Here is a 13073-nt window from a genome sequence, read left to right as displayed (position 1 = left end):
TTCTAACTTAATTAAAATTCTATAAAGAGTCTGAAACTGCATTATTTAATTATTATTCTATTTACGTTACCTTCTATTTTGGGAAATATAACTGTGTTAATCAAACTGCATCACTGGTAATTAAGTTCATCATTACCAATAATTGAGTTTGAAACATGGTTCATTTATTTTTTTTCAAAAGGTTGCTATGGGTGGACGTTAGGTAAAGTTCAGATATGAATTTTTTAGTTCCATACCTACCACAACCTTTGAGTACATATGCTCGCAAAAGAAAATTATTTAAAAACTGCCAATCCTAGAGGGCAATGTAATTTAAATACATTAAAATTTATTTTAAATAATAATATTAATAATAGTATTAGAATCATTTTAGTAGAAGTACATGATAATTTTGTTGAGATCAAGCAATGTTTTCTAGAGAGGGGAAAGGTGCTCTTAGAAGAAGTGTGTAACAATTCTGTTCACAAATATCTACTTGAAGCACATATTAATTTTTCCACTTTGCTTATGGAATACAGTTAGGGATATCAATAGGAAGGAGACCAACATTCCTGTACCCATTCTCGATATTTTGCATTTATTTATGTTCTCTCCCATCATTGTCAAAATCACTTGGGAGGGGATGAACCCCGAATAATAATAAGAGATCCCTCGAATAATAATAAGGGATCTCTGATTCCTGAATAACTAATAAGTTTTTTGTTTTCGAACTTAATTATTCATATTAAAATTAAGTTTGAGAATATATATTTCATTAACATTAATCCATTATAAAAATCACTTTACAAGATACAAGTCATCAGAATATTTATCTTCATCGATATTCATAGTTTTATAACAAAAAGAAAAATGTATTACTTTTGTATCAACAATGAAATAATGGTGCGTTTACTAATTAGTAATCGAAATGAGTTGGAATCGGAATGGCGAATAGGAATCAGAACAAATTGTTTACTTTAGATATGGAAATTAGAATCAGAACAGGTTGTTACAAGTTACTAAACTCAGTTAGTTGATTATTGTCATTATTTATCAATATTATAATTATTATGATGAATAATTTATTGATGATGATGATGATGATAATTGTCACTATTAATATTAATTATAATTAATACTTATTATTATTGCTAGTAATAATAGTAGTAGTAGTAGTTAGAGCTGGCAAAACGGGTCATCGGATCGTGTTCGTGTCGTGTCAAATTTAGGTCGACCTAAACCCGACCCATTTAATAATCGTGTCAAAATATTGAGACACAAACCCGACACGGAAAAATAATCGGGTTACCCAATAACCCGTTTAATATATATATATTGAACAAAAGTTACATCAAATATTTACACACTATCATACATACGTATGTACATAACTACTTACATACATACATACATACATAATTTATCGATATTATAAAATATACATATCTACCAATATATTACACATTTACACTATTGAAGTTTTAATATTATATATATATATATAATATTATATATCAATATTATAAAATATACATGTCTATCAATTTTTACACATTTACACTATTGAAGCTCTAAATGCATGTAAAATTTTATAAATAAAACACTGTGTTTATATTCACCCTTTTAAAGAAAAAAAATCATCTCTAATATTTGAGTTTTAATTATAAGAATATGTAAATTATTTTTAAATAGAAAATATAATCGGGTCATTGATCGGGTAAATGGGTCAAGAATTTTAACCCAAACCCGACACGGAAAAAAATCGTGTTGACCCGGACCCGACCCATTTAATAATCGTGTTAAATTTGACTACCTATACCCATTTATTTATGTCGTGTTCGTGTCGGGTAATCGGGTCGTGTCAAATTTTGCCAGCTCTAGTAGTAGTAGTAATAATAATAATAATAATATTTATTATTATTATTATTATTATTAAATAAGGAGGGATAAAATGATAATTTTAATAATTAAGTGGAGGTAATATGGTCACCTTAGGGAATGAGATTTCAATTCCCATCTCCCCATAGGAATAGAAACTGTAGTAATCATTCCTAATTTTAGGTGAGGGCAGCCACTTTGATTCTCATTCCACTTCTCGTTTAAGTAAGTAAGAACATCATTTATTCTCATTTCTTGATTCGAATTCCCATTCTCAATAAGTAAACACATTATAAATAAAATGGACATAGACAATTAAATTAATGAGATAAGGAGCAATGATAAGATGAGGACGAGATTGGTACTAATTGCAGCATGAATAATTTGGAAAGGATAAGTGAGATGGTGAGAGAGTGGGTTAGGATTTGATTTGTGGATTGTAGGCTTGTGAGGTTATGGGCTTTGGATTGTAGTAAAGTCTAAATTATATTAAAGTCTTTATATTAATTAATATTTTTTATTATTTGTATAAAATATTTTGATATTTGTTATTGAAACCAATATTTAATATTTTAACATTTAAATTTTATTATGTGTTCACTTATAGTTCTAGAAAAATAAAATGGGGAAATGGGAGGGGACCGGGATTTCACCTCATTCTAGTCCCTTCTGTGAATAAGAAATTGGATAAAAAAATCGTCTTCTTCTCTTTCTTGAATAAGAAATTAGGTATAAAATATTCTCTATATTCTCCCTAAATAAGAGTAATGAGAACTATCAAGGAAATACTAATAAAACTTCAACTGATCCTTTGCACATTCATAGAGGCCCAATTACAAGAGATAGAGCCAAAAAGATGCAAGTTGCTTTAAATAGATTAATTGAAAATTTGTGGACTAAAAATGCAATTGAAGATGCAAGATATGATGAATTAAGCTTGGAGAAAAGATAAGGCATTGTGGGAATTATTCAAGTTATTGGGCAGCCAAATATACAATTTAGGTCAAATGCAAAAATGGTAAATTCAGAATAAAATTAGTATTGATTGAGTTGGAACTAATGTGCAGGCTATATGTCGTTGGAAAGATATTAAGTTAACTTTCCAATGCAATTTACAAAACTGAATTTGGAGTTCTGTAAAAGGTGTTATGACTAATTTATTACAGTTTGTTCAGGCTAGGGTTGGCAATGGGACGGGATGGGACGAGATTTACCAATCCCAATCCCGTCTCGTATATGCAAGTGGGATGAAAAAATATCCTAATCCCGTCCTTATATTTTTTTTGGGACAAAAATATGTCTCAATCACTTCCCAAAAGAGATGGGATCCTGCAGGATCCTATCCCAATTTGAAAAATTTACATTCTTAATCAACAATGAGACGGAATGGGATGAAATTTGACAATCCCACTCCCGTCCCGTGTATGTAATTGGGATAAAAAAAATGTCTCACTCCCGTCCCTAAATTTTTTTATGGGACAAAAATATGTCACAATCCCTTCCCAAATGGGATGAGATCCCGCAGGATCCCATCCCATCGGGAAAAATTGCCATCCCTAGTTCAGGCTTAGGAATTCCAACCACTCTTTTGTTTATTTAACTTCATTTATTTGTTGTATTTCAAGTTTGTTAATGTACTAGGTAAGTCTACCTTAAATGATGGTGGACTAACATTAAATTTGTCAATGACTAGCGTTAATAATGGTGGGTTGACAAAGACTTTTGAAGCATCCTTTGACAAAGCTATGCTTGGAAGGTTGTTTCAATGTTTCAATGTGTATGTTTAGGATCTTGGATTTTTATTAGCCTATTTAAACTCAAAAACATTGCTATGTAAGATAATAATTGAAGGAGATTAATGTTATTTGAATTTGAAAGATCATTCTTTCTTTGGTTTTTTTTAGAACTAGTGAATTTATAAGAATTTGCATTCTTGCGGCGCTCAAACTAAACTTATCACTCACATTCTCATCTTCATCTTGAGTTGACGTAAATATCATTCTTTATGCCTATGGTTCATGTTTTCTTAAGCATTAGGTCAATGTTTTGTTTGTCTTAAATCTAATTAGAACTTTCTTAGGCAATTAAAACTTAAAATTAAGTGTGGGTTTCAAAGTTTCACTGTAGGGTTCGCATAAGGGAAAGATCCCCCATGGCCTCCGTTCCCATGGAGATTTCTGTCAATCTTAGATAGAGATAGAGAAAGAGAAAATAAATGGAAGATTTAACATAGTAGTTTTGATTGGAAAATCAATTTGATCTATTTTGCACTCTTCGCTCAACAACAAAATAGATTAGATTATATAGGATCAAACCTATGAATTTAAGGAATGATAAAAGGGAATGGTCAGGTTCTGTCAACATGCAAAGAGTAATATAAAGTAAGGGTGAATTTTCAGTTGGTTTTGATAATTGCTATAAAAAAATTTCAAAAAAAAAATCAGTGGACTCATTCTTGGGTAGAGTTTCTGCCCTTCTTAGTAAAGGCCCATCCTAACTTACATTAGCTTGAAACACAACTTGTTCTCTCATGTGCATGCTCTTGTTAAAGCAAACATGTGATTGCTTGAAATTCTTATACAAAAACGTATCCAAAATGAAAAACAAACGACAAAAAATCATCAATGATGTTAACTGTGAAATACCAAGTGGCAGACCCTGAAAATAAATTCAAAAGGGACTTAATATAAATTGATAAAAAAAATTCGACAAGTAAAATATTCATTTTCATTGATACAATCATTTTTAAAGCTTCTTCAACTATTCTCAATGTGTTTTCATGTTTTGAAAATGTCGAATAATAGTTTCACTGTCAATATAAGCAAATACTCTTTTTCTATGTACACAATTAAATTATTTGATTACCCATCCAGTTTCGAAGTCAATTCTTCACAAAATTCATGGCTGAAAATACTCTCACTACAGTGGCAGTGGATAAAATTAAAGCCAACCAATTGGTAAACTAACGGAGACACCTTGTTCTTTTTAGTCATTGTCCTTGCAAGTTCACCAATCCCTTTCAATCCTGAAAATTCTGTACTAGATCGCAAATCCGTAATGTAAATATCAAGTTGCATCTCAAGTGCTATAAGATCTATTGTAGAAAAATCTTTAAAATAAAATCCAGCTAGTCACAATAATTTTTCCTTGTCAAAAGCTGCAAACAAATTATTTGGACATAGACAAGCCAAATAAATAAGCAACTCAATATTTGACTCATTGAAACAATTATTTAGCTTTTAAAGTAGCATGTCTAAAACAACATAAAATAACTCAACTCAATGCCGGTGTAAATTTGTGATCTCTCGAGCTTTACGGCGCGAGTGCCTTGGAATTAAAAACAAATCATCCATGTTTGAAACACCAATATCATGCTTGCTGCAGAAAGTAGAAACTTGACCAAATAAAGAATCCCACCCACTGTCTCTCAATTTCTGAAGGTTATACTTGTAAACTTCAACCAATTTTACAGCATTCAAAATATCCTATCTTTCTTTTGTAGTGCTTGTGACAATTCATTTGCATAGCCACGAATATTTTTCATCAAGAATAAACAAAATATGAAATCAAATGATTGCATCAACTTCAATAGTGTTTTAGCTTGAAATCTTTGTTTATAATTTCCTTCAACTTCAATTATCTCAAGCACATCAACCATAAATGGAAACATAGAAATTATGCTTATTAACGTACCATAATGAGAAGATAAGCGTGTATCAACATAACACTTTAAAGTAATATCCTGATTTAGACCTTGTCCACTTGAAAGGTCATATTTACCCAATGCTTCAATAACTGCAAGAGCATGTTTCTCATGTAGAATGTCATGACATTTAACTGACACTCCAACAACATTAATTGGCATTAAAACTAAACTGAATAAATAATTAACTTCTTCATGCTTTTTTGCCACAAAAATAAAAGTCAACTAAAGTTGATGAGCAAAACAGTCAATATAATAAGCAGATTCATTCTCCTCTAAACTGGGTGTCTTCAAACCATTGAACTCATCCTGCATATTATTTGTCCTATCGTAACCTTACCCACATAACATTGACAAACTCAATCCAAGCCTTGAAAATATATTATCAAGAGACTCTTTAAGTGAGACAACTGTAGTGTTAGAAACATGTTCAATGCCAACAAACACATTCAACCACATATCCATTCTTATCCACATAACATAATACAACAACCATTTGCTCTTTTGTAAATATATCACGAGACTCATCAATTATAACAGAAAATAATGCACCATCCATTTCTCTAATAATAGCATTAGTAGTTTCAGTTGCAACACAACTTACAATGTCTTTTTGGATCTTTAGGGGTGTCATTTGTAAATTTAGAGGGGTGTTTCTGAAAGTAACAACATTAACATCTTCATTATGATCAGCAAGGAATCATAGAAACTCAAGAAAATTCCCTCTGTTGCTTGAACTATCAAACTCATCATGCCCACGAAATGCTAGCCCTTGATTTTAAAAGAAATCGAATACAATCAACAACAATATTCAAGCGAGTTTCATATTCACTTTGAGTTTTCTCAGACTGTCTGTCAAAAAATGTTGCAATATGTTGTTTCTAATTCATCAACCTTTCATATTTTTGCCTAGCTCGGTTATGGGCACTATTGACACATCCTTCATGAATCTTTAATTTTTCTTTCTTTTTCTAATTTTTAAATCCTTTCCCAGTAAAAGTAGCATCGCCCGCTTGATCACCATTATCTTCTTTGAAAAGATAACAAAAAAGGCAATATGCATACTCTTTTTTTATACTATATTTCAGCCAAAAACTAAATTCTTTGAACTAATTCGAAACAAATCATTGTTGTTGATTTCCAAATTTCTCAAATTTAAAATTATGCCTCTTAGGTTGAAAAGGACCCCTTTATAAGTATGTTGTTTGAACTTGATCTTGAATGTTACAATTATAATTATTAATACAAGGTCGTAAGCCAAGGTCAGCAGGCAAATTTTGTAAATTGACTTCATATGAACCATCACTAGTTCCCTCAAGAGGAGATGAGAGTCGTGGTTTCTTTTTAAAATTTTTTTCCACATCTATTTCAAATCAAATTAAATTGTCTAAATCCTAACAAAATAACTACAACAACTCAACAAGAATAAATAATTTAATACAAATTCGATATTACAAAAACATTATTTTTCAATACACTTAAAGGGGCTCACAGGAATGATAGAATATTAGACAACATGATTGCAAATTTTATCTTTTCAATTGTTTATTTATTTTCATTAAAAAAGTGATTGCTTTTATATATTAAATAATAAGCCACTTTTACATTTCACAAGCACCCACCGTCCCACAACTTTCTATTTGAATTTTTAATGTTAAAGAATTGCTCACTTTTAACAAATGAACATTTACTTTTGGAATTTTGTATATAGCTAATTAGCTATCAGAATAAGATTTGATGAATAGAGTTATACAGATGCAGAACATTAACTCTCCATTCGGCCAAAATCATCAGTTCAAACTTCAAAACAGCATTCAAGCACAATACATGTTTCAATCTATGGCTGGTTTAGCAAGTGGCTGGTCTAGCAAGGGATGAAACTCATGAAAGGCTCAACAATAGCGGCGGCGGACAACAACGAGTTGGTGGCAGATTGGCAGTAGGAATGGAAACGTTCGGCAGTGGCGGTGGTCAAGTCTAATTGTGATTTGGTGATTCATAGTTTCATGATATTTGGATTTTTTTATTCCTTTAATTTTTTATTATTAATATAAAACGGTGAATTTTGTAAGTTAATTTTAAATTAGAATTTGATTAAATTCAAAAGTTTTAATATAAATGGATTTACTTTAAAAGCCCAAAATACTTAATATTTTAGTATTTGACTTAACAATTAGCAGAGGTTTTACGGGTTTAATTTAAGAAATTTTAAGGCCAGTCTCTTATGGGCCTCAATTAGTGTATAGTGGAGACGGAGAATTTCGATTTAGTGTACTATGGAGAATTTAGATTTAATGCACTGCTAATTTGATTTTCACTACTTGTATGGTAGAATAGAGTAATCAGTAATTTTGTATTTATCATCCAATAAATGAGTGACGTATAGTATTAGACTTAAATATTAGGATCTTTAGTATTAATCAGTGGTAGGATATATAATTTCCAAACCTAAAAGATTGGCTTTTAATCTCATTACCACAGTTGCCCAAACATACATTACATTATAGGAGAGAATAGAGCTTTTATAGGTGGAGTGACCCGTCTTGTATATATAAGATCATGTATCACACTTTTTTAGGGAATATGGAACAACTCAACTACTTAACAATCCCCCCCCCCCCCCCCCATTAAACCACCCTCCCTTGATGGAGAGGTACAATATGCCCTAACCTATTCATTTGACACTGAGTCCACCAATTTCTCGATTCCTAAGACCTGGTTAAGTGATATCACTTGAAATCTTATTGAGAACATGCTTAATATAGTAATATACCTTGGTGTTCAATTTAGAAAATCAGTTTTAAGTGAAGTGACCCATCCTACACTTAAGCTCATATGTCACTTATTTTTCAGCTAATGTGGAATAACTCAACTAAAAGAAATGAATCCTTTAGTCATATGAAATTTACTTATTTTAAGAATATAAAATAAGTAAATTTTATAATACTAATAATAATATAATTTATTATTAGCGGATAATTTATAAAATATTAATATTAATATTTATTAATATATAATACTTTAATTGTATTAATTTTTTTGTTTTGGTTTTTATAACCGTCAATTAGCGGATCTCCAATAATAAGAATCTCTTTCTAATCTTTTGGTTAATGGAGTTACATTTATGTGGTGCGAAAAATAATTAAAATATATATATATATATATGAAAGATTATGTTAAAAAAGAGTTGAGGCTACGGTCCAGAAAGGATTTGTCAATGAATGGTTTATGCAAAACTAAATTTAAGTGGTACAATAATTATGGGTCAACTCATTCACTTAAAGCACAAAAGAAAGTATTGGTTTGACAAATGGATTTAGAATATGGAAACATGGGTTGTATTTGGTCTCATTTGTCGGCCTAGTGGCTGGTCCACACCTTCACCTTATAGAACTTGCAAATTTCTGAGGGCCACTCCCCACTTTGTTATTATGATCAAGAGTTTAAATTTTGAGTGTCACTGAAGTTCAATTTATTTATTTTTTTAATTTTAAGAGTAGCCTCGAGTCTCCATAATTAAAAATGGATCCCTGCAAAATTTTGATGCAACTATGAGTACACTTGTAATTTAATACTAAAAAGTGAAAAAAAAAATGATAACAACAAGATAATATATGAAAAAAATGACTTCAAACATTTGAAAAATATCTTAAATCAAATTTAAGAAAAAAAAATTCTAAAATGCCTACCACATCTTGTAATTTTATAAGGTGGGTCACTATTTAAGTATCATCATATAGTCAGAAAATTAATAAAATCTAATCATCTGACAGGATAACGAAGTTATAGCACACAAAATGATGTGGTCTTGTACATGTCATTCATGTCATGATTTATTGATAATATTGGTTTCACAATATTTATGATACAAATTTTATGTCTAATTTTGTACGGGTAGTTATTGTCAAATAATTTATGATTACAATACTTATTTCTTTTCGATTCCTATTTCTTAATGCTAATAAAGTTTTTCAATTCCCTACTCAACAATTCGTATGTGAGAGGCCAAGATTCATGCATTTGTTAATTGTTGAATTTGTATATTTGTTCAATTCACTTTCTTATATAAAAAAGATTTATATATATACTTGTTTATTTATTTTTCAAAGGAGTTGAAACTGTCAGTTGTCTTCATGTGATTTGTGTCTATTGCTATTTATGGAGATCATGCCTATTAATTAATTTCTCCAGGTTAAAAATTTTAACAACGCTTGTTCTTCTTTAACCCCATCGCATTAAAGAGTATGAGAAAATGAATAATTAAAACTTTAACTACTGTAGTTAATTTAAAAGTTTTAACTAATTACAAGCATAAATAGATTGAGAAATTCATGCGAGACAAATGATAACGACAAGAAAAACATCTTGTCGATTTATATATGTCAAGACTGCATACATAAGCTGTTTATGCATGTGGTAGTGAGTTTGATTCAAATACCACAAATTTCGTCATCATGTTGAATTCATGAAACCTTATCCAATTTTCATGCATGCTTCCAATTAAAATCTAATAAATTGATCACAAATATACAAAATTATATTGTATAATGTCAACTATATACTTATAACACGCCACCAGCATTTTCAGTAGCCATCTCCCTTTACTAGTATTCCATTCTTTTAATAGAATTTCCTTAGAAGCTACTACTTGGTGAAGGCTTCTTTTGTAGTAGAAAACAAAATAGAATTCGAAACCCTATTCGATTGGCTGTGCTATGCAAAATTTAAATCCTATTTACAAAGCATTCTATTATTGTTATTTTTTTTAAATTTGAAATGCAAACCATTTTATTATTGTAGAACTTCATACATTTGTTCATACACAAGCTCAACCTAAAATGTGAGACGGGCGCACCATCTCAGCATATTGAGGTAGTGGATTATGAATTAACATTATCAGCATAGTGTATCTAACCAGTCAGGATCTGTTATTTGGAAAGTTTAATTGCTTGTAAGACTCACGATTTTTTATTTTAAATATTATGAATTAACATTATATTAAATTTATGGGTCCACTACAAGACACATAAGACTTGCCAATTAATAGATGTTAATTGGTCGAGTACACTACCTCAATAAATACGCTTGCTTCACAAAAATTTTCTCCAACCACAACGTATAAAATGATAAACCATCGTATAAAATTAAAATAACTAAAGTTTCAGAATAAAAAAAAGGTAAAAAATTCAGGATAAACTTGTTGCCATTATTGGAATGCACACAAATATTCATTTTCCAGGAAGTTACTAAACCTACTCCGACTCTAAAACGTGGCATGGTAATACGAATAAAGCTGTAGATTTTTTTAAAAAAACCTATATATCTTTACATTAGAGTTTCGGTTGGGTCTGTTGCGGTCCAAATCCAATGCTTAGGTTCCCACATTTTTCTCTCTTTAATGTGTCTAGTTATGTTCAGTGTATATAATATTATTAATTTATTATTATCAATCCACTAGCCACTAGGCAGCGTTGAAGACGCAAAGAAGTGGGGCTTATCTGTCGCCAAATGACTTTGTCTTAGCTGAAGAAAAGTTTTGTTATATTCAAAATCAAGCAGCTAGCTAGCGTTTGTGCGTTGACAAGTGCACTTTATTCTAATTTTAAGGATAGCATCTATATATGGGTGCGGGGCTAGCTAACTAGCTATATATTATATATAACAGTGCCGCCTTTCCTATGAAAGAATTGCCCAGTTACAAACGCTAGCTAGCTTTTCTTAAAAAACCGCATCTCTTGTGTTATAGGATCACATGTCTCCTTCTTGAGCCAACAGTTGAAGCTAGCATGGATATTGTAAAGCAGAAATGGAAAAAGAATCTGATTTTGAAGACATGGGAACGCTGCAAATCACTGGGTTCTAGTTCTAGTTCTGGTTCTGGTTCTGGCAGCAGCAGCAACAACAAGAAGCCTTCATGTGTGATGATGATGATAAAGAGCAAGTCATGGTCATCCTCACCTGAGAGAAATAATAATTATAATAATAAGGGATGCCAAGTTGCTCCAGAGGGTTGTTTCTCAGTCTACGTTGGACCTCAAAGGCAAAGATTTGTCATCAAGACAGAATTTGCAAACCATCCACTGTTCAAGATTCTGCTTGAAGATGCTGAATCAGAATATGGGTATGAGAATCAAGGTCCAATTATGCTTCCTTGTGACGTTGATTTGTTCTTCAAAGTGTTGGCTGAGTTGGAAAGCACTGGAGATGAAGATGATGATCATGACATTGCTAATAAGGGTTGTTGTAGTCCACTGGTTCTATGCAGTAGTCCAGCTCGTAGGCCAAATCACAGAATTAGCAGCAAAGATTATGATGCTGGTGCTGGAGGTGCTTACAGGCTTCTCAGTCCTTCGCGATTGCTGAAGATGAATGGCTTTTAAGCTTTAACTGTATAAATGTTTTTGTATGGGGATGCACAGTTTTAGTTGTGATTCTATTGTTCTAAATCTTTTCTTGTATAAAGTTTGCCATACAATCAAACATTAGAAAGATTGAAGAGAAAAAAAAAATGCAAAATTATTTATTTCTGTCATTCTCTGATTTTGAGTGTACGTGTTAACTATTAGGAGTTATAATTTAATTATTTGACCAATGAGATTGTATCAGGGAAATTAAAAGGAGAGAATGGTTTACCTTGATTTTAAAAAATTTAACATGGGTCGTGTATTCGTATTTCTGATATGAAGTTGAATTTATTGGATTAAATTAAGCTTGACTCCAAACGCATAAAACAACTAACGTGTCTTTGAAATATTTTTGTCATATGAGAAAGGAAAATACAAAAAGAAGTTGATGAAACCTAAAACCCTTGTCCTTTTGCTATTAAGTGCCCGAGGTTTCGTGTTCTTGTAAAAACGACAACAAGATGAATTTGGGAATTATTCCATTATCATGAAGCATGTGTGGATCAAAGCATGAACTTAACGTCTTGCATAAACAGATCTCTTGATATGATACTTTCATTATTATCATTATAATTAACCTTGTAGTTGTAATTATCCTTTCTAATTATCTTGTAGCTAGTGTTCACCTCGTCAAACTGAGGTTTCGAAAATATCCCTTTCAAGCTTTATTGTTTTAAGGTGTCAGAGCACTAGAAGTCTAATGATGACTCTAGTGTTTAACGCTTATTAGTCTCTTTTTCTTACTGCCGATGGCTTCTTATTCAACTTCCCTTGATGGCCCAAGCATTTTTTTCTGCTGTTTTTCTCAAGGAAAAAGATGGAGAAATAACTGATAAGATTAATCCTGCATATGAGGAATGGATTCAAAATAAATCAACTTGTTCTTTCTTGGATTAATGGCTCTCTTTCCCAATCCTTGCATAGTACCATTGCACCTTATACCTCTGCTCGTGTTGTCTAGTCTTCTTTAGAACAACGGTTTGCTTCCCAAAATCAACAATGAATCGTCGAGCTGTGTACTGAGCTGGTTACCACTAAACAGGTGATCTTCCTATTTTTTATTTTCTGCATAAAATTCATGCTATTGTGGATAATCTCACACTCCCCTG

The 13073-nt window shown here is 31.2% G+C and overlaps 1 protein-coding gene across 1 annotated transcript; it reads left to right on the top strand.

Annotated features, from left to right (window-relative positions):
- The first annotated feature begins 11346 nt into the window (after positions 1–11346).
- On the top strand, positions 11347–11940 carry LOC102627134 (uncharacterized). Its single transcript, XM_006493183.3, has one exon. It carries the CDS (start codon positions 11347–11349, stop codon positions 11938–11940), a length of 594 nt encoding a protein of 197 aa, XP_006493246.1.
- Positions 11941–13073: the final 1133 nt, after the last annotated feature.

The sequence above is a fragment of the Citrus sinensis genome, chromosome 4 (assembly GCF_022201045.2).
Source record: "Citrus sinensis cultivar Valencia sweet orange chromosome 4, DVS_A1.0, whole genome shotgun sequence".
NCBI classification, from domain to species: Eukaryota; Viridiplantae; Streptophyta; class Magnoliopsida; order Sapindales; family Rutaceae; genus Citrus; species Citrus sinensis.
Note: the sequence above shows the minus strand (reverse complement) of the source record. Positions and strands in the feature narration are given on the sequence as shown.